The sequence below is a fragment of the Ceratotherium simum genome, chromosome 27 (assembly GCF_057802395.1).
Source record: "Ceratotherium simum simum isolate JZ-2026a chromosome 27, ASM5780239v1, whole genome shotgun sequence".
In the NCBI taxonomy this organism is placed as follows: domain Eukaryota; kingdom Metazoa; phylum Chordata; class Mammalia; order Perissodactyla; family Rhinocerotidae; genus Ceratotherium; species Ceratotherium simum.
In genome coordinates, this window is record NC_141926.1 from 7,205,834 (window position 1) to 7,227,337 (window position 21,504).

Consider the following 21,504-nt stretch of genomic DNA (forward strand, 5'->3'; position numbering starts at 1 on the left):
GGCTGGCCTGGTGGCATAGTGGTTAAGTTTGCATGCTCTGCTTCAGCGGCCCAGCATTCGCGGGTTCGGATCCCAGGCGTGGATGAGTGGACACCACTCATCAAGCCATGCTGTGGCAGTGTCCCACATACAAAATAGAGGAGGATTGGCACAGGTGTTAGCTTAGGGACAATCTTCCTCAAGCAAAAAGAGGAAGATTGGCAACAGATGTTAGCTTAGGGCCAATCTTCCTCACCAAAAATAAAAACAAAACCCCACTGCAGGTTGAGGAGTGTATCTTCAATGCTAATTTTTCCAAAACGATGTGTTTTTAATATGCAGTTTTGAAGAAAGCAAGGAAGGTTTTTAGGACTGCAAATATAACATTATAATAGAAAATACCTGTACGTTAAAAAATTTCAGAAAGTCTAGTAAAAATGGAAATTGAGGTTAATAGTTCTGTTAGTTTGTTCTGTGTTCTACTTTTTTTTTTTTTAAAGATTTTATTTATTTATTTATTTTCCCCCCAAAGCCCCAGTAGATAGTTGTATGTCATAGCTGCACATCCTTCTAGTTGCTGTATGTGGGACGCGGCCTCAGCACGGCCGGAGAAGTGGTGTGTCGGTGCGTGCCCGAGATCCGAACCCGGGCTGCCAGCAGCGGAGCACGCACACTTAACCACTAAGCCATGGCGCCGGCCCTGTATTCTACATTTTGATCTCAGTCACATTAAGACTCTTTTTTCGGAAATGTTTTCAGTAGGTCTTTAGTTTTGGTTTGTATCTTATTAGGAGGACTGTATATGTTTATTACCTGTTAAATGCATATTATATTGAAATTTGTTTTGGAATCATTTCTTGACTATTTTCCCCTAGGTTTTAGAAGATTAAGCTTAGACATCCAGTCCCCTCCAAATATTGGTCTGCGTCGTAGTGGACAAGTTGAAGGTGTTCGTCAGATGCATCAGAATGCTCCACGTAGTCAGATTGCTACAGAACGTGACCTGCAGGCTTGGAAACGAAGAGTGGTTGTACCAGAGGTACCACTAGGCATATTTAGGTTTGTTTTAGGCTATCTATTAATATTGTTTCTTTTTTTTTTTTTTTTTTTTTTTTTAGGAAGATCAGCCCTGAGCTAACATCCATGCTAATCTTCCTCTTTTTGCTGAGGAAGACCGGCTCTGAGCTAACGTCTATTGCCAGTCCTCCTCCTTTTTTTTCCCCGAAGCCCCAGTAGATAGTTGTATGTCATAGTTGCGCATCCTTCTAGTTGCTGTATGTGGGACGCGGCCTCAGCATGACCAGAGAAGCGATGTGTTGGTGCGCGCCCGGGGTCCGAACCCAGGCCGCCAGTAGCGGAGCGCGCTCACTTAACTGCTAAACCATGGTGCCGGCCCAGTATTGTTTCTATCTATGAAAATATATCTATATGGTTATTTACTCATCTTCTAATCCATTAGTGGTATAAATAATCATGTAAATATATTTTAGTAATGGATTGGCATCTGTTTTAATTATGGTAGGAAAATGTCAAAATTGTTCTAACATTTTTTACTGTGGTAAATTTTTTCAGAACGAATCTTGTTTCATCTGTACAAACACCCATTTTTCTCCCTTCAGTACTATTTTGAAAGAAATCCCAGATCTAATATCCTTTTGTCCAAAAGTATGTCAGTATGCATTTCTAAAAGATAAGGAATTGTCTTAAAATATAACCACAGTGCCATTATCATACCTTAGGAAAACAACTCCTCAATAGAACCAAATATCCAGTCAGTGTTTAAATTTCCAGTTGTCTCAACTGGCATAAATGTTTTTAGTTTTTTTGCAGGACTTATTTTGTAAGTGGTATAATTCTGTCATAAGGCACGTAGTATCCGTTCTCTTTTTGTGATGCTAGCAGGCATTGATGCTCATTGCCTAGATTCATTAATTTGTTAGAGGGTGTGAAATAGTGATATTTCAACTCTATGAAGTCTTCGTTTATTATCTTAGATACTTGTGAAAAAGATATTTAGCCAAATGTAGCATTTGATTATCCAGTAGTAAAGTTTATATTTAAAAGACAGGGTAGATGCTTAATTATTTTGCTTTATTTAGCTTCAAAATAAAGATTTATTCCCTTTCATCCTTCAGCAATGACCAATTGATGTGTTTGTGTTTTTTCACTGTATAAATTACACTGCTGTCATTTAGCTTATTTCTAATATTCCTTATTGATATTTAAATTGTTCCATCTCTGGCCAGGAGGAGCCTCTTCAAGTTGGCTTCTAAGTCCTTTTTAAGTGACTATGGTAGCCTTCCATAGCATCCTTGCTCTCGGGCATGGTAAAGCGTTAACAGTTTCAGCTTGTAAATTTCTAGACCGAGACCTGGCATCGGTCTTTTCTCTTAAGCAGCCCTATTTTCTTTTGGTGGAAATGATATTTCATAATTATAGTCTAGGCAGTAGGGGCTTACTTACTACTGAGTTGTAATATAGTGACTTTCGAGTTACTGAGATGGAGGCAGTGAATACTGTTTTTCACTGATATCTGAACTGTGTTTCAGTATTCTGTCATATGGGTGTCTCGTAATAACTAATACCTTGAAGATAGTTGTGTAGAAGTCTTTCCTTCATGTGTTTAGCCAGAAGCGTTTCAGTGATTGGTGGAGTAATATTGGATAATACTTATATTTTACAGTGGATTTGAGAATGTTTGTAAGTACACAATAAAATAGTGAAAAGCAAAATCTGGAATTGGGTTGAGAAATACAGAAAATCACCATCATGTACGTAGCGTGCTATAATGAAGCCTTAACATTGTGTCTGAGTTGCATGGTCCTCAGAACTGAAAAGTGTCATTTTGGGATACTTTTTCCTGTCAAAACCAAGGGAAACAAACAGGTATCAGGAGTGAAAGACTTGAAGAGCAGTTTCTTAAACAATCCTTTATTCTCTTAACATAAAGGAAGACTGGAAGTAATTTCCTCAGTTAATCAGGGACTCAGGCTCTGTTTCTCATTGCCAACTTAGAACGTGGCTTCCAATCCTAACTCAGTGTAGCTGGACTTTATATTTTAGCCATCACATCTCTGCATCTGTAATGGAGGTTGAGGTTTAGACTTGAAGAAGGAAGAGAGGCAGAAGGCTAAAAGGACATTTCTAGTTGAGAGAACTTAAGCAGCCTTAATGCTCCCATACGACATTTCTGTTCTTAACTCATTGACCACAGTGTCATCCTATGGCCATACTTAGCTACAGAAGAGGCTAGGTAATATGGTTTATTTAGGGCAGCAAAGAGCTTACATAAAAATTGAGATTCTGTTCCTAAGGAAGAAAAGGAGAGTGGATTTTATGAGTCTCCTAGCTGTCTGCTGCAATATAATTTTCCCAAAGAAGAGCATAGCTCTTTCTAGTCCAGTATTGTAAAATATACATGAGATTTTATGAAGGAGATGCTGAGTGATGTGGTAGTGGTCAGCGCCCTTGACAACAATCTTTGTAGTGGGAGGAATGGCGAATTTTACACAGCTGTTTATTAGGGTGTCGTTGATAGCGACTGAGAGAAAGTAAAAATTTGTTTTCTGACTATAAAAGTAGTATCTGTTGTGAAACATTTAGGTAATAGGTCAAAGTGTGAGAAGATAAATGACCCTACTGTGCAGAAAGGTGAGCACATAATGTTGTTTCCCAGCAGAGGTAATTCTTTTTGGGGCTTGAGTTTAGGCATGTAGTTTGTCTTAATCTAATAATAACAGGAATCCTGTTCATTCTAAAAGAATAAATGAATTGCATATACACTCTGATCTTTTATAATATCACTTGTCTTAGCTGACCGTCTCATTAGGTGTAGAATCGCACACAGTTGAAGATGATACTAATGAAGGCCTAGAGTGTGCCTTTGCTTTATTATTGATTGCGAATGAATTGTATGTAGTGTTTGATTGTCAAAACAAAAGAGAAGTGTACAGATATGGGGTAGGAATTTCATTTGGCTGCAAGTGAAAAACCTCGTAAGTTCCTTAAATACACGTAAAAGTGGTGAAATTGACAACTTGTGAAGGGTTGAGTTTGATTTAGAACTCCCTGTGCATAGAAAAATGTTCCACTGTAATCTGAGTGTGGGCTGCAGATGAACCTTGAGAAAAAAGTGATTTCCTTAGAAATCAGTTTCTCTCCGTAGAGCATTTGTGCTTATACTTATTTGATTGTCCAGTTATAACTTAGAGCATGGCCAAGATGTCAGTTTTGAAATTTTTCCAGTGAGATTTTAAATTGAACACAAAACATAATGCCATGTTCAGCAGTGTTCAAATTGGAGAAAAAGGACACCTAGTCACTTGAATTCTCTAACTGCGGAGAAGGAAAATGATCTTCATTCAGTACCTTTCTCGTAGTGGAAGGTCCCTTGCCTTGAATGGTCACAGTAACATTACAGTCTTTCTTTTGTATCATGTAAGTGAAATATAGGTAGAAGAACTAGTGACATTACTGTTGTGGTTTTCTACAAATTATAAAACATGCAGTTTGAATACTTTTGGAGGAGGATTCTGCTCTTATATTTTCCTTTAGAGAAAGGAATTACAGTTTTGGAAAATCATAGGGACGTTTTGAGTAGCTAATATGAGAGAGCTTGTTTGAGTTGGTCCTAGTAGGGCCAATACAAATGAACGAATATTTCTGTATTAAATACGAAAAACAGGGCCTCCTAGTTGCCTCTGAGATTTTATTTGTATTAAATTTCTAACATGAAGTACAGCTTGCCTTAAGTTTTGTTATAACTTTAGGAATTTTCTGTACTAGTTTAAGAAGTATATAAGCTTATGATTCCTAGAATCATAATGATTAGTTTTTCCTCTTTATATCCTTTATTTATCCATCAGTTCAGTAACTAATATAACTGGATACTTAAATTTGTAGGAAGTTGGAAGACTTCAGAATAGAGAAAGGTGAAGAGGAAAGAAATCTTTATATAATTGGAAGAAAAAGGAAGACTCTCCAGCTCTCACAAAAGGTAACCTAAATTCTGTTTTTTTAGTGATATAGGGTTTTTTTGTGTGTGTGTGAGGAAGATTAGTCCTGAGCTAACGTCCGTTGCCAATCCTCCTCTTTTTTGCTGAGGAAGATTGGCCCTGGGCTAACATCCGTGCCTGTCTTCCTCTACTTTATATGGGACGCCGTCCCAGCGTGGCTTGTCAAGCAGTGCATCGGTGTGTGCCCGGGATCCGAACCTGTGAACCCCGGGCCACCGCAGTGGAGCACGAGAACTTAACTGCTGCGCCACTGGACCGGCTCCTACAGTTTTCTTTTTGATCAGTGAGAATGTTAGTAACTTTTGCCCAAAGTAGAATAATTATATCTTGCTTAAAGCCTTACTGTTTGGGATTTAAAATAGTAGACATAAGGTTGTACAGCTGTTAGGAAAGAGTAGTTTGAAAACTTGAGGGTAATAGCCTAATGCCTAACAGTGCTAAAGGATTCTAGAAAATTATCGTTTAATGACCACTCAGGTCAAGAACTGGAACATCACTAGCCTATCAAAAGTATTTTCTGTTTATTACCGATCACTTCTCTCTCCTTTCTCCCATGGGTAACCAACTGTCTTACTTTTGAAACGCTGCTTGGCTTTGTCTGTCTCCAAAGTTTATCCAAATTATGCATTTATAAAAAATCTTAAGATGTTACAATGGTTTGTGAAACTAACTCAGCCCTACCCAAGGAAAAGCTTATTCTTTAGTATTTAATTTCTCTATTTGGATTTTTTTGAACATCACATGAGCAGCATTAGCACTGAGTTCATGAAAGATACGCAATGTATGCAGGATTAATGCTACAAAACTAGGGTGATAAATGGTTGTGTTTGCAAGATTTTCTGTCAATTGATCATTCAGTCTTGAAGTCATATTATAAGAGATGGCCTGTGCATGCCTGGTTGCCATCAACTGCCTCGTTGTTTAAGCTTGATGCTCAGTGCTTTTGTATATGACTTGGGCTTTGAGAATTAAAAATAGTTTATATCCTAATACTTAATTAAAAAATGATTCAACTGAGTTGTGAAGTACTGAAAATAAAAAAATGTTGACCATCTGAATGAATGTCTTTGGTAGAGTTAGGATATTTTCTCATATAAAAAATTTTAAAAGTTAAGTTTACTAAATTTTTAAAGAAATTAATGTTTTCAATTGCTTTACTTATGCTGGAAAAATAAATTTTGAAAGATTTAAAAAAATTATATTGCTGTTATGTATTCATAAATTTCTAATTGGGATATGTAATTTGATATATTACAATCCATATAGTTAAATCACATTAAAATTATTCAAGAAATAAAGTTAAATGTGAAGAGCTTTAGCATTTTCAATTTAACTTTTATCTCAAAAATTTTAGTTACTCTTAACCCTGTATTGAATAAAAAGACTAAGCTTTATTCTTAATCTTTTTATGTACAAAGCACAGATATACATATAGTGCGTAAACAGTTATATACTGTATCTGTGGTATTAAAATTTCATGGGGGAACAAATTAGGAAAAATTCTCAAGTTTTCCTGTAGGGTAGCAGTAGTGTAAAAAGGTTGAGAAAGACTGAGCTAAATGGGATCGTACGGTATGTAATCTTTTGTATCTGGCTTTGATTATTTGACCTTGTGAGGTTTATCTATGTTGTTGTGAGTAGTTGAAGTTCATTCGTTTTCATTGTTTTATAGTATTCCCTTGATGAACATACTGCTATTTAATCAGCCTATTGAAGGACATTTGGGTCATTTTCATATTTTTACTATTAGGAATTAGACTGCTTTCAACCTTTTGTACATATATCTTGGTATCCATGTATGTATTTCTTTTAAGAAATATGCCTTGGAGTGAAATTGTTGGATCATAGTGTATGTGTATATTCAACTTTTGTAGTTAATGCCACATGTGGTTTCAAAATGATTGCACTCTTAACCTTTAGTGAGATATGTGTTAACATTGCACTATGTTTGTAGATTTCTCTGTTTCTACTTGTTTTGCTTTATGTGGTTTGAAGCTCTGTTGTTGGTGGGTACAGATTTAGAATTTCCCCTTTTCCTACTGAATCGAACCTTTTAACATTATGAATTTTCACCCCTTAATGTTTTATTCTTCAAATTGTTTTATATTAATATAGCTGTGCTGGCTCTTTTTTGGCTAGTGTTTGCATTAGTAGATGTTTCCATCCTTTACTTTCTCTCTCCTCCTTCTGAGACTCCAGTTCTGTGTATATTAGACATTTACTGTTGATTCCCTTTTGTTTCTTAGGCTGTTTTCTGCTGTTCTGAATTTTTTTCTGACCTATATTCATTCCAGTTTATTAGTTCTCTTTAGCTGTGTGTAATCTGTTGCTAAACCTATTGTGTTCTTAGTTTTAGTTATTTTCCAGTTCAGAGTTTTTGTTTGGTTTCTTTTTCAGATTTCTGCTGAAGTTCTCATTATTTTAATTTCTTGAAAATTAGTCACAGTTATTTAAAAAATCCATGTCTGGTAATTTCATTATTTCAACATCTTGCTCCCTTCAACAGGGGGGATCGGTTTCCATTCCCTGTTGATTTTTTTCTCATTTTTTACAGTCAGATTTTTTTTGTTGCCTGTGTTTTTCATTGAATATTAAATGTTAGAGATTCGAAGCCTAGGATGGTATTTCTTCCCCAGAGAAGATTTAAATTTGCTTCTGGTAAGCTTCTAGGACCACTGTCAAGGCTATATTGCCTTAATCCAAATAAGGATGGGCTTTTGTTCCTTGGGATTACTGTTCACCTGTAGTTTGCCCCTTGGGCTAACAGCCAAAGCCTGGGGTGTTCTCCTACACATAGGAGGCTCTGAACTGCGGATTTTGTTAGCCTAACTCATGAGTTTAAAATGTCTGTCACTTTTTTGCTTCCCTGCTAAACCTTTCAGCTGCTTCTTCCAGAGTGAAATTCTAGGGTTCTTTTTTGTTGTTTATCTTCTTTTTCTGTCTTGGTCCTGTAATTCTTCATAGCCTTTTTAGTTATGTAATGCCCTCAAAATGATTTTTTAAAAAAATATATTTTGAGAGATTTTCTTGTTCCTCTTAGTGGGTGTTTTGGTCCACTTATGTTTACATATATTATCAGACGTGAAACTCATTAATATGAGTTTTTGCTTTAACATAAGTCAGTACTGACAGATTAAGGAAAGCACAGTTCATTTTAAAATCAGCCAGTGGTATGTTGAAATGATAATATACATCAATTATTATTAAACAGATGGCACTAATGTAAAAATTGATTTGTGTATCAGTTCAAAGAATATGTGCTTTTATTGAGTGATTTCACGTATGACTTTGGTGACTGAGGAATAGCATGCCACCCTCCCCTTTCAAAAAATTTCAGTCTACCTACTTTATTTGGCTGATTTTTAAAGATTAATTTTTTCTTTCTTTTTTATGTTAAAATGTTTTAAGAGTATTTTTAAAATAATTAGCAATTTATCATTCCACGAAGCTAGATACACGAAGCTAGATACACTAAATAAAGTTATGTTGTAAATTATGATCATCTTTTAAAAAACAAAATTCTTGAAATAGTTGTCACAAGGCATTAATTATCATATGTAGGAATTATAAGATAAAATGTGAAGTTAATAATGAGAAGCAAATTTTTCAAATTATCCTTTCAATTAGAAATTAAGTCTTTAGAGTGTTTAATTTTCATTAATCACTATCATTGTTATGTAGTCCTTGTAATAAATTGAATTTGATTCTGAATCAGTTGCAGTAGGACAGTGTTTATTCCATTTCCTCCTGAGAGAGAGGCTCCCCTTCTTTACAGCAATACTTCGGTCATCACTGGAGGAAATTCTTCAAATTGAATGTGTCAGATTATTTGTTTCGGTAAAAATATGATATTTTAAAAAATCAAACAGAGCTAAAAAGTACTGACAAGAAAAAAATGATCTAAAAATTGAAAACCTGGAAATAACTAGGGTTAATATTTGAGGATTATTTCAGATATTTTTTATACCTGTGTGTACACACAGTGATATATTCCTTAAGGTTGGTTACTGCATCATAATTTATGAATAGATATTTTCACTTCTGAGATATATATTTTTAAAGTGATATCCTTTTTAGGTTATTGTTACTATTGTTACCACTGTCTTATTCATGGTATACCAATTAACTTACAGTTTAGTTTTGAAAATGCTGATCTGATGTGCCTAAGTTAGCCATGTCTTGTAAGTATCTTAAAAGTAAAAATACCAATGTTGTTTTAATAGTATATGGCAAAAATATCATCCATTGGAGAATATTTTCTTCATTTTTTGAACTATTACTGTTATTATTTTTTGCCTTAAATCTTTTTGGAAATTTGATAGAATGCCCATTTTGTTGAAGATTGTACTTATTTAGGTGTTGATTTTCATCTGCGTGTTTCTTTATGTTTCAGTCTGATTCGGTGATTTTGATGTCCCAGTCTAGGCAGAGGACATGTAGACGTAGATATCCAAATTATGGTAGAAGAAATCTTGGACGGCTTGAGTTATCTTCTGGAAATGAATCTTCAAGCTCTATAAGACATGTGAGTTGTGTAACTTTAAAATAATCTTAAATAATTTCTTAATTCTTTAATTTGAATCTACCTTGAAATTATGGGAAAATATAGTATTCTGTAGAGATTAAGGTGAAATTTTACATTTTGAATTTTTTAACAAAAATTTTGAACAGCTTTCTTGAGATACTACTCACTCACCATACAAATGTACAATCCAGTGGTTTTAGTATATTAATAGAATTGTGCCATCATCACCACTATTTAATTTCAAAATATTTTCATCACCCCTAAAAAGAAACCCTACACAGTACTCATTTGCAGTTACTCCACATTCCTACCTCACCCAGCCCCTGGTAACCACTAATTTACTTTCTATCTTTATGGATTTGCCTATTCCAGACATTTGCATATCAATGGAATCATACAATATGATTTTATGACTAGTTTTTTTCACTTAGCGTAATGTCTTCAAGGCTGACCCATGTGTAGCATGTATCAATACTTCATTCTTTTTCATTGCCCAATATTCCATTATATGAATATAGCACATTTTGTTTATTCACACATCAGCTGACAGACATTTGCATTATTTCCACTTTTGGCTGTTATGAATAATGCTGCTTATCAACATTGATGTATGGGCTTTTGCGTGGACATGAGTTTTCAGTTCATTTGTGTGTATCTAGGAGTCAGTCGTTGGGTCATATGGTAACTCTATGTTTAACATTTTGGGGAATTCCCATACTGTTTTGCAAAGCAGCTGTACTATTTTATATTCCCGTCTGTAATGTATGAGGGTTCCAGTTTCCCCACATCTTTGTCAACACTTGTTATTGTCTGTCCTTTTGATTTTAGCTAACCTAGTGGGTGTAAAGTGGTATTGCATTTCCCTAATGACTAATGGTGTTGGACATGTTTTCATTTGCTTATTTTCCATTTGTATCTCTTTGGAGAAATCTACACGGATCTGTTGCCCACCTTTCAATTTGGTTGTCTTTTTTATTGCTGTAAGAGTTCTTTATACATTCTGAATTCAAGCCCTTTATCAGATATATAACTTGCAAATATTTTCTCCCAATAAGTGGGTCTTTTTCACTTCTTTGGTGGTTTCCTTTGAAGCAAAAAAGTTTCATGTTTTGATGAAGCCCAGTTTATTTTTCTTCCCCTTAGTTGCTTGTGCTTTTGCTGTCATATCTAAGAAGTCCTTGTCTAACCCTTTTGCTTGACTTTCAGTAACCATATCTAAGTTACTGGTCTTAATTTTGATTTTTTGGTGAGGAGGAAACCAATATTTTTGGTAAACAGTTTAAAATTTAATATTAGAATGTTAATCTTTTCTAATTCAGTAGTGTTTTGGGCATTGAAATGTTCCATGTGGACAAACAATTCATTTAATTGCTTTATAAAACAATAGGATAGTCATCAGGCATAGAGTTTGAGTTTAAATCCAGATTCTTCCACTTTGACAAGTTGCTTAACCTCTCTGTGCCTCTGCTTATATCTATAAAAGTAATTAATAACAGTATGTCCCTCAGAGGTGTTGTGAGAATTAACTGATCATGTAAAGTGTTTAAAACAGTGCCTGATATCCAATAATGTTAGCTCCTGTTATCAAAACTGTTCATTTAAATGATTTTGTTTTATGTAATGGGACTATTTTGTACATTATTTTCTTCTTATTTATAGTGTATTGAGAATGTTTTAACCTTTTCTTAATAATTTTGGGTAATTATGAGAAATGTTCCCACTCATCCTCTCTAGATAACCCATTTCACTAGCTTATCCTTCCTATGTTTTTCCCCATACATTCAATCAGCTTTGTATTTGTTTTGTTATTTCTTCTTTTGTACACAAAATATAGCATATTACAGATGCTCTTTTGCACTTGGCTCTTTTCACTTAAAATACTTTTGAAATCACTCCATATCAGTTCATAAATATCTTCTTCATGTTTTTTTTTAAGAGTTGCATCATATTTAATTGTGTGATTGTAACAGTTTATTTAACGACTCTCCTGATTGTGGCCATTTAGATGTTTCCAATATTTTTGTTATAAATAATGCTACAGTGAATAATCTTTTGTGTATGTATGTATTTTTGTACAGTTGGCGATGGAATTTTGGGGTACATTTCTTAAAGTGAGATTTTTGGGTCAAAAGATAAATGTGTAAGAGTTTTATGAGATATTGATAAAAATTACTCCTAAAGGAGAATTCCAACTTGTATTTCTGCTTGTGGTGTATGAGAGTGCCTGTTTCTCTACCCTTTAGCCAACAGAGTTTGATATACTTTCTAATTTTTGCCAGTTTAATTGGTGAGAGGTATATCTTAGTGTAATTTTATTTTTTATGTTTTGGCTATTTTTTTAATGTGATAAAATATATGTAACATAAAATTTATCATTTTAACTATTTTGAAGCGTACAGTTCAGTGGCATGAACTGCATGTACAGTGTGTGTAACCATCCACCACTATACATTTCTCGCTCTTTTTCATCTTCCCAAACAGCAACTATACAATCATGTAGCTTAATGACGGAGATACATTCTAAGAAATGCATCATTAGGCGATGTTGTCGTTGTGTGAACATCATAGAGTGTACTTAGGCAAACCTAGATGGCATATAGCCTACTACATACCTAGGCTGTGTGTTATTAATCTTATGGGACCACTGTCGTATTTGTGGTCTGTCGTTGACTGAAACGTCGTCATGCGGTGCATGACGGTACTCATTAAACAATAACTCCCTATTTTTCTCTCTCCTCAGCCCCTGGTAACTTCTTTTCTACTTTCTCTCTATGAATTTACCTATTCTAGGTACCTCATGTAAGGGAAAGCATACAGTATTTGTCCTTTTGTCTTTGGTTAATTTCACAGTGTGGTTTTATTTTGAATTTCTCTTGTTTGTGAAGTTGAACATCTTTTCATATATTGAGTCTCTTTTTTTCATTTTTGAGCATTGTCTATGTCTTTTGATTGTTTTTGTTGTGTTCTTAGTCTTTTTTCCTCCCTCAGTTTTTAAAAGTTCTTTATATATTAGTTCTTTATCTTTGATGTATATAGAAAATATTTTCTCCCAGCTTCTAAGTTAGTGGGATTTTCTCTGCCATTGTCCTCTAAGTAATTATTGTTTGTGTATATGAAGACTGTTGATTTCAGTAGGTTTAATTTTTTACATATCTTGCTGTTACTGAATTTTTGAATTAATTTCATCATTGAATTCTCTGAGGTTTTCCAGGTGTATGCTTATTTATATCTATATACATATGCATATACTTTTACTACTTTTCTTCTAATTTTTAGACCTCTAGTTGATTTCTCTTGTCTAATTGCATTGTTTAATATTTCCAGTACAATATTGAATAGTAGTGGAGAAAATGGACCATATTGCTATTGTTGGTGGAAATGTGTCTACCATTTCCACATGAAGTAAGATGCTTTATTTTAGGTCCCTAGAGTATCCATATACATTTTATTATGCTAGGGTAATAACTAATGCTTATTTTCTTAAGTGTTCTTTTTGAAAAATCAGGAATGATTATAGATGGTTTTTTTCATTTTAAATCAGTGGTATTAATCTTATTATTTTTCTCTTTATATCTATTAATTTGGTGTATTTTCAGTTAATAGGGAACTTTGAAATAACATATGTAGACAATGTAGAATGTTAAATCTACTTGATCTTTTAAAATAAATAATAATTTGTATCATGGTAGCTTATTTTACCTCCTGCAGTGGTGTGAATTCATTCTCCTATGTTGTTTGCAGAGGGGTGGAGATCCGGGTGTGTGTGTGTGTGTGTGTGTGTGTTGGTTCCATTCTGTTTTGGTTTGGGAAGCACTGATAGTAGAAAAAGTACAGACTTTAGAGTTAGCCTGATTTCTAATTCCAATGCTTGTACTTAGTATCCTGTGACCCCAGACATATTACTTTACATTTCTTAGCCTTGGGTTTCCCTATATATAAAGCGGTAGTAGTGGGCAGGTAGGGACTTAAGATGTGATAACAAGACTCATGGGCAGGGTATGTCCAAGTTTTGTGGGGTTCAAAGCTTGTATAATTTTAGGGGCCTTCCTTAAGAAAAAGAACTCAAAACTCTTTAGGCATAGGGCCTTGGTAGGCAGTTTAAATTGAAAGCCTCTGAAACTTGTTTCATTAGCTTTATGTTAACCCTGCCTCTGTTTACAAAGGTGTCTTGAGAGTTAATTGAGATAATACATTTAAACATTTCACAGAGTGCCTGGTTTCCAGATAGTAGCTTTTAAGAGTTTCTTGTATTACTGTGATTTTTTTTTTTTCTTTTTAAGTTCATATGAGCAGAAAAAGTAGATTCCTGTTCAGTAGGTCTAGTGTGGTAGGCCTAGGAATCTGTACTCCTGAAACAGCATTGGGCTTACATTTTGAGAAACATTTTTTTAGAATATGTTGACTTTGCATTTTTCCTATTCAAATGAAGTGAACAGAGGTAGGTATTTACTTGAGGTTTGGTCGAGTTTTGGTTCTCAGTGGCATTTTCATTATCTATGCGTCAGGAGGAAAAGGTCGTGTCTCAATTTAAAAGTACCTGCCTAGTATCCATGACCAGAACGTAAAGTAGACTGTAAATATTAGGGTTGTGGCAATCAGATAGTTGTATGTTCCCCTTACTTAAAACAAAAAAGACTTTGTCTTAGAGCGGATTTAGGTTTACAGAAAAATTGCACAGTAAGTACAGCAAGTTCCCGTATACTCCCTCTACCCCTACACACAGTCTCTCCTATTAGTAACATCTTGATTTAGTGTGGTACATGTGCTACAGCTGATGAACCAATTTTTATATTACCATTAGCTAAATTCTGTAGTTTATTAGGGATCATTCTGTGTTGTACAGCTGTATGGGTTTTGACAAATGTGTAATGTTATGTATCTGCCGTAACAGTATCATACAGAATAGTTTCATGCTCCTGAAGACCCCCTGTGCTATACTTAATCATCCCTCCCTCCCTCCCTCTTACTAGTGGTTGCCAGTGGCAACCACTAATCTTACTACTGTTCTCATAGTTTTGATGTTTCCAGCATGTCATATAGTTGGGTCATATAGTATTTGGCCTTTTCAGATTGGTTACTTTCTAGTAATATGAGTTTAAGTTTCTTCTGTATTTTTTCATGGCTCGATAGCTCATTTCTTTTTGGCACTGAATAATATTCCATTGTTGAGATTTACCACAGTTAATTTATCTCTTGTTCACCTACTAAGGACATGTTAGTTGCTTCCAAGTTTTGGCAATTATAAATAAAACTGTGATAAACATCCACGTGCAGGTATTTGTGTGGACATGATTTTTCACTGCGTTTGGGTAAATACCGAAGAGCGTGATTGTAAGTCTATGTTTAGCTTTGTAAAAAACCACATTCTTGTTAGCAGTGGATGAGAGTTTCTGTTGCTCCATATCTTTAAGATGTCAGTTCTAGGGAGGTGGGCGAAATGGGTGAAGGGAGTCAAAAGGTACAGACTGTCAGTTATAAATAAGTCATGGAGATGTAATGCACAGCATGGTGACTATAGATAATTATATTCTATTTCATATTTGAAAGTTGCTAAGAGAGTAAACCTTAAAAGTTTGCATCACAAGAAAAAACTTCTGTAACTGTGTATGGTGAGGGATGTTAACTAGACTTATTGTGGTGATCGTTTTGCAGTGTATACAAATATCAAATCATTATGTTGTACCTCTGAAACTAATATGTTGTTTGTCGGTTACACCTCAATTCAAAAAGAAAAAGATGTCAGTTCTTCCTGACTTCCTCTATAGATTCAGCGCAATCCCAATCAAAATCCCAGCAAGTAAATTTTGTGGATATTGACAAAGTGATTCTAGAGTTTATATGGAGAGGAAAAAAACTCAGAATAGTTAATCGACTACTGAAGAGCAATACAGTTGGAAGACTGACACTACTTGACATTAAGACTTAGTATAAATCTACACTTTTCAAGGCGGTGTGATATTGGTGAAAGAATAGATGAATAGATCAATGGAATGGAATAGTAACCCAGAAATAGACCAACACAAATATAGCCTACTAGTCTTTGACAAAGGAACAAAGACAACTCAATGGACAAAGCATAGTCTTTACAACAAATGACATTGAAACAACTAGACATCCACATGCAAAAAAAATAAATCCAGGGGCCGGCCTGGTGGCGCAAGTGGTTGGGTGCGCGTGCTCCACTGCGGGGGCCTGGGGTTCGCCGGTTTGGATCCTGGGCGCGCACCGACGCACCGCTTGTCGAGCCGTGCTGTGGCAGCATCCCACATAAAGTGGAGGAAGATGGGCATGGATGTTAGCCCAGGGCCAGTCTTCCTCAGCAAACAGAGGAGGATTGGCAGATGTTAGCTCAGAGCCAATCTTCCTCACCAAAAAATAAAAATAAAAATATAAATCTAAACAGACAAAAATTAACTCAGATCGTAAACTTAATGTAAATGTAAAACACAAAACTATAAAATTTCTAAAAGATAGCATATAATAAAATTAGGTGACCTTGGGTGTTGCGATGACTTTTTAGATACAATATCAAAAGCATGATCCAGAAAAGAAAAGCTCAACAAGTTGGACTTCATTGAAATTAAAATCTACTGCACTTGGAAAGATATTGTTAAGAGAATGGAAAGGCAAGTCACAGACTGGGAGAAAATATTTGTAAAGCTCATATCTGATGATGGACTTGTATTCAAAATATGCCACAAATTTTTAAAACTTAATAAGAAAACATACAACCCAATTTAAAAATCAGCAAAAGATCTAATAGACACCTCATCAAAGAAGATATAAGATGCCTAAGAAGCATGTGAAAAGATGCTCAACATCACGACATTAGAGAATTGAAAGTAAAACAAGATACCGCTACACACCTGTTACAATGGCTTAAGTCCAAAACACTGAGAACATTTACATGGAATTTTTATTAACTTAGAGACTGGCCTGTTGTATCAATTTCCTTTATTAATAGTAGTAGTGTTGGGGCTGGCCCAGTGGCGCAAGTGGTTAAGTGCGTGGGCTCCGCTGTGGTGGCCTGGGGTTCACCTGTTCCGATACCGGCCGTGCACCGATGCACCACTTGTCAAGCCATGCTGTGGCGGTGTCCCATGTAAAGTGGAGGAGGAAGGGCATGGATATTAGCCCAGGGCCAGTCTTCCTCAGCGAAAAGAGGAGGATTGGCAGCTGTTAGCTCAGGGCTGATCTTCCTCACACACACACAAAAATAGTAGCGTTAAGTCTCACAAACATTCTCTATTGCCTTATGCCTTGATAAGAAAAAGGATGTAGTAAAGACATTTGCTTTTTAAATTTATCTAATTTTTAAATTTATCTGTATTTTATTACCCAATTATCACACTTCTGAGATGATTAGGATGACTGTGGTTTTTCTTGTGTTGTTTAACCTCAGAGATCAAGATTTTTATTTTATTTTTTTCCTTCTCACAAATTAGGAGACTTCTTGTGATCAGAGTGAAGGTTCTTGTTCTTCTGAAGAAGAAGAATGGAAAAGTGATAGAAGAAGTGAAAGTGACAGTGAAAGTTCAAGGTATCTGTTTTTAATTTCTTTGATCTTTTAAGCATTTTAGTTATATCCTTGAATGGAACCATACTTGAATGGCATTCAAGATGCAATACATTTAAAAGGAGAAGAAAACTGAATTAGCAGCTTTTTTTTTTTTTTTTTTCCCTTTTTCTCCCCAAAGCTCCAGTAGATAGTTGTACGTCATAGTTGCACATTCTTCTAGTTGCTGTATGTGGGATGCAGCCTCAGCATGGCCGGACAAGCAGTGTGTTGGTGCGAGCCCGGGATCTGAACCTGGGCCTCCAGTCGCGGAGCTTGCGCTCTTAACCGCTATGCCACAGGGCCGGCCCCAGCAGCTGTTTCTATAGGAATACTTTGGATATTTTTATTTGACTATAAACGTTTCAACCAGCAGTGTAAAATGTGTGTACTCAAAATATCTATTTAGTCTTGGGCTGCATTTATAAAGAGTAGTATCCAAAGTATGTATGGTAAGACCATTGTTATATTATTAGTTATTGCATGTGTTAATGTTTTGTTTAGTTTTGGTATCCAGATTTTATGGGACCAAGGTGTTAACATCTATTTCTCATCTTGGTAAACGTCAGCTTGTCTTGCCAGATGCTCAAGCCAGAAACCTGGATGTCATTCTCTCTTCATAGTGTATCCATCACCAGATCCAGAAAATTCTCCTTTCTCTTTGTTTCTGTTGATGCTATGTTGGTCCAGACCATGGTATTATACTCCCTGCAGACCATGGTATTATACTCCCTGCTTCCTTTTCTGTCTTCTTTTATTCCAATATGATTAGGAGCTGGAGTGAGTTTTAGAATGCACGCCTACTCTTGTTATTTTTTAATTTAGTTTTAATTGTGATAAAATATACATTTCATGAAATTTACCATTTTAACCATTTTTAACTGTACACTTCAGTAGTGTTAAGTACATTCAGAGTGTTGTGTAACCAGTCTCCAGAACTCTTTTCATCTTGCAAAAGTGAAACTGTATACCCGTTAAACAGCAGTTCTCCACTTCAGCCCTCCCACCCCTGGCAACCACCATTCTCCTTTCTATGTCTATATTCATTGTCTTTTAATTCAACTTTTCTTGAATTTTATTATACAAAGCAGATGCTCTTAAATTTTTTTGAACATCTTTTTTTATAATAAACAGCTTTTGGAAATGTGTGTGTTTGTGTGTGTTGTGTGTGTTTTATCGAGCCTGAGAGGTATGTGGTTGGCCATCAATGGCCAGCTACTTGCTGAAGCTAGTAGTGGGCCAGGGGCTGGTTTTCTATATCTGGTTTTCTGTTTGACTCTGCTTTTGCTCCAGAGTGGGCTAGGACTAGTCCCTCTCTTGGATCTTCTGTCATATCAGGGAGAGTCCCCGTCTTGGCAAGAAGCTCTGACCAGTTATAGCTTTCTGTTTGGTGTGGCTATGCTCTTCTTGGGCTTCTCAGTGTGTTCACTGATGGTTTGTCATTCCACTTAAAATTTCTAGTCTATTCCTGAGCCTCCTGCAGCTTAGAGGTGGTGGTCCTACTCTTATAGTTCTGCGTGATCTCTGATGTTTTCATAACTACAGTTCATTTTTTGAAAGAGGAATTATTAGTTGCCTCTAGATGTTGTCTTCCATGAGGTCTCATCTGTATTATACTTTAAAAACAGTTCCTCAGGCTTACATCCTTTCCTAATTTCCAGTGTCACTGGAGGTTTCTCTCTCTCTCTCTCGTGATCTTTAGTCATTTCAGTATTCATTGATAGTGAGGGCAGAATGTTCAAGTTGAATCTTCCTGTGATCTTCCCTTTCCTCTTCCTTGTCTCTCCTCCTCTCCTAAGGTTATATGATTAATTTGCTATTAGGGCTTAGATTCTGGTTCCATACAACTTAAAATGTTTTCCTTTTCTAGTGACTCTTCATCTAGGTATTCTGATTGGACAGCTGATGCAGGCATCAATTTGCAGCCTCCTTTACGAACATCGTCTCGTCGACGGATTACTCGATTTTGCAGTAGTTCAGAGGATGAAATGTCTACTGAGAATTTATCTCCTCCAAAAAGGAGACGAAAGAGAAAAAAAGAAAAGCCTAAAAAAGAGGTAAGAAAAGTATATCTTTAAAAATAACATCTACCTACACTTTTATAGAGGTGTTTCTTTCCATATTTAGAAATCAGAAATCTTTGGGAAATTGGAGCCTTTTTTTTCAATTGACAATGTTACGTCATCAGGAATCAAATGTAAAATGCAAACTTAGTTTTGGAAAAGCTACTTTATGATGAAAACTTCTCTAATCTGCTCTCAGTTGGACTTGGCACTTACATGTTTCTGAATCTGAAACTTAAAGAGAAAACTTTATTTTGTTCAGAATCCTACCATAAATCTTTGTTTTCTGTCAATTTCAGCACCAAAAATATGCTTCAAGGCAATTTAAGGCACTTTTCTTCTCGTTTTGTCGGTTATTGCCATGTTTCTCATTTTTGTTTGACTTGTTCTGTCTTCATACTTTTCCTCTGATCGTAATATCCCTGTTCCTTATTACATGTATACTGGGTGTGCTTATGTTGTGCAGGTAACTGTCGTTATTTAAAGATGCTCCGTCGTCGTATTAGTTATCTATTGGGGTGTAACAGATCACCCTAAACTTAGTTGCTTAAAACCAAAACAGTATTATTTCATGTTTTGATGGACTGGGGATTTGGGAGCTGATTAGCTAGGTGATTTTTGGCTCAAAAGGTTGTAGTCATCATGTTGGTGGGGGTTGAAGTTATCTGAAGGCTTGAGTGGGGCTGGATGATCTTCTTTGAAGCTTGTTCATGTGACAGTTGGCTGGTGGCCTCAGTTCCTCATCACATGGGCCTCTCCATAGGGCTGCTTGAGTGTCTTCATGACGTGGTAGCTGACTTTCCCCAGAGCAAGTGATCCAAAAGTGTAAGCAAGGGCTAAGCCCTGGTGCCTTTTGTAACCCAGGCTTAGAAGTCACACTTTGTCACACCTGCTTTATTCTATTTGTCGGAAGCAAGTCGAGCCTGCACTCAAGTGGAGGAGTCTTGGGCTCTCCCTTTTTAAAACGAGAGGAAGAGTATCAAAGAACTTATGGTCATATTTTAAAATCACCGGTCTTAAAACCTCAAATGAAGAGGAGACTCCCTGTGATCGTTTTCTCTGGTGAAATTCAGAGTGGAGTCTCAGCCAGGCAGGCTGTGTGTTGAAGAGCATTTAGGTTGGAAGTTAGCCCTCTTCCATAGGATGTACAGTGTTATGAAGAATCTGTTAGAAATTCGGGAGATGCTAGGAGAGTGCTAGGTAGATCTACAGTGCAAACAAGTGATATGTTCCTGTGTACGTTAAGGAACCAAATATGTATGCTGTTTAAAAACTAATCCTTAGGTGATATGCCACTAAATAGTCATTGTGAATGGTGAGGTTTCTTTTGTTTTTCAGTCAAATAGTACATGCTACCTCTTTCTATTCTACTAAACCTTTTTCTCTTCCTCTTGGCAGAATTTGAGGAGGGTGACTCCAGTGGAACTTGCAAATATGGAACATTTATATGAATTTCATCCTCCAGTTTGGATAACTGATACCACACTTCGAAGGTCTCCGTTTGTTCCTCAAATGGGTGATGAGGTGAGAGTAATAAAATTTAAAAGCATGAATATGGAACATAAAACAAAATTAATATTACTGTTATATTTTTATTTATTTTTAAATGTATACTTCCCTTCTGTAGGTAATATATTTTCGACAGGGTCATGAAGCTTATATTGAGGCTGTCAGAAGAAATAACATTTATGAACTGAACCCTAACAAGGAACCATGGAGAAAAATGGATCTTAGGGTAAGATGATGGTATTATTAAATCATTAAACATTTAGCACATATGTTGTTAAATTATTTATAAATCCATTAAAAAAACCTACTGGAGGCATATTTCATTACTATCTTTCCATGAACTTCCTACTTAAAAACATTTCTGCTATTAACTGCTAAGCCTTAAGATCCAGTACGAAGACTTCTGTTTGTCAATAGGAAGTCTTCGTGTATTGCTGATTAGGGTGTGCAAATTTAAGTGCATTAGAGTCTCTCAGCTTTGCAATGTATATCATTAATCTTAAAATGTGTATACCCAGGACAAATGTTCAAAAGTGCAAGTTTTCAAAAGAAGAAATACAAATTGGAAGAAAAGTTCAGCCTCTCATGCATAATAAAATATAGAAAACACCTAAGCTCTCCTGTATTTAACCAAGTTGGTCAATTTTTTTTTTTACGGTATATTTTTTTACATTTAGCAAGTAGCAAAAGTTTTGGTTTGTTAACAGTTATTCAGATTGGTGATAGGGTACATGAAACAGTCAATGCTTTCTAGAGGGTATCTTGGCAATTGGAATTGAAACTGAAAATATTTAGACCTTTTAATTCAGTGGTCTGTCTTCTGGTAATTTAGGAAACAACAAGAAATACATGCAAATC

At 35.6% G+C, this 21,504-nt stretch overlaps 1 protein-coding gene across 2 annotated transcripts in view; it reads left to right on the top strand.

Moving 5' to 3' along the window:
• BRWD1 (bromodomain and WD repeat domain containing 1) overlaps positions 1-21,504 on the top strand; it is a 116,511-nt gene that overhangs the window by 55,078 nt on the left and 39,929 nt on the right. Inside the window, exons 19-25 of one of the 2 annotated variants that reach the window (XM_087418073.1) lie at positions 855-1,038; positions 4,882-4,975; positions 9,388-9,519; positions 16,965-17,059; positions 18,945-19,131; positions 20,536-20,661; positions 20,765-20,872. In XM_087418073.1, the coding sequence (XP_087274199.1) occupies positions 855-1,038; positions 4,882-4,975; positions 9,388-9,519; positions 16,965-17,059; positions 18,945-19,131; positions 20,536-20,661; positions 20,765-20,872 (926 nt within the window). The remainder of the gene's footprint in view (positions 1-854; positions 1,039-4,881; positions 4,976-9,387; positions 9,520-16,964; positions 17,060-18,944; positions 19,132-20,535; positions 20,662-20,764; positions 20,873-21,504) is intronic. The other variant, XM_087418074.1, reaches the window with a different exon arrangement.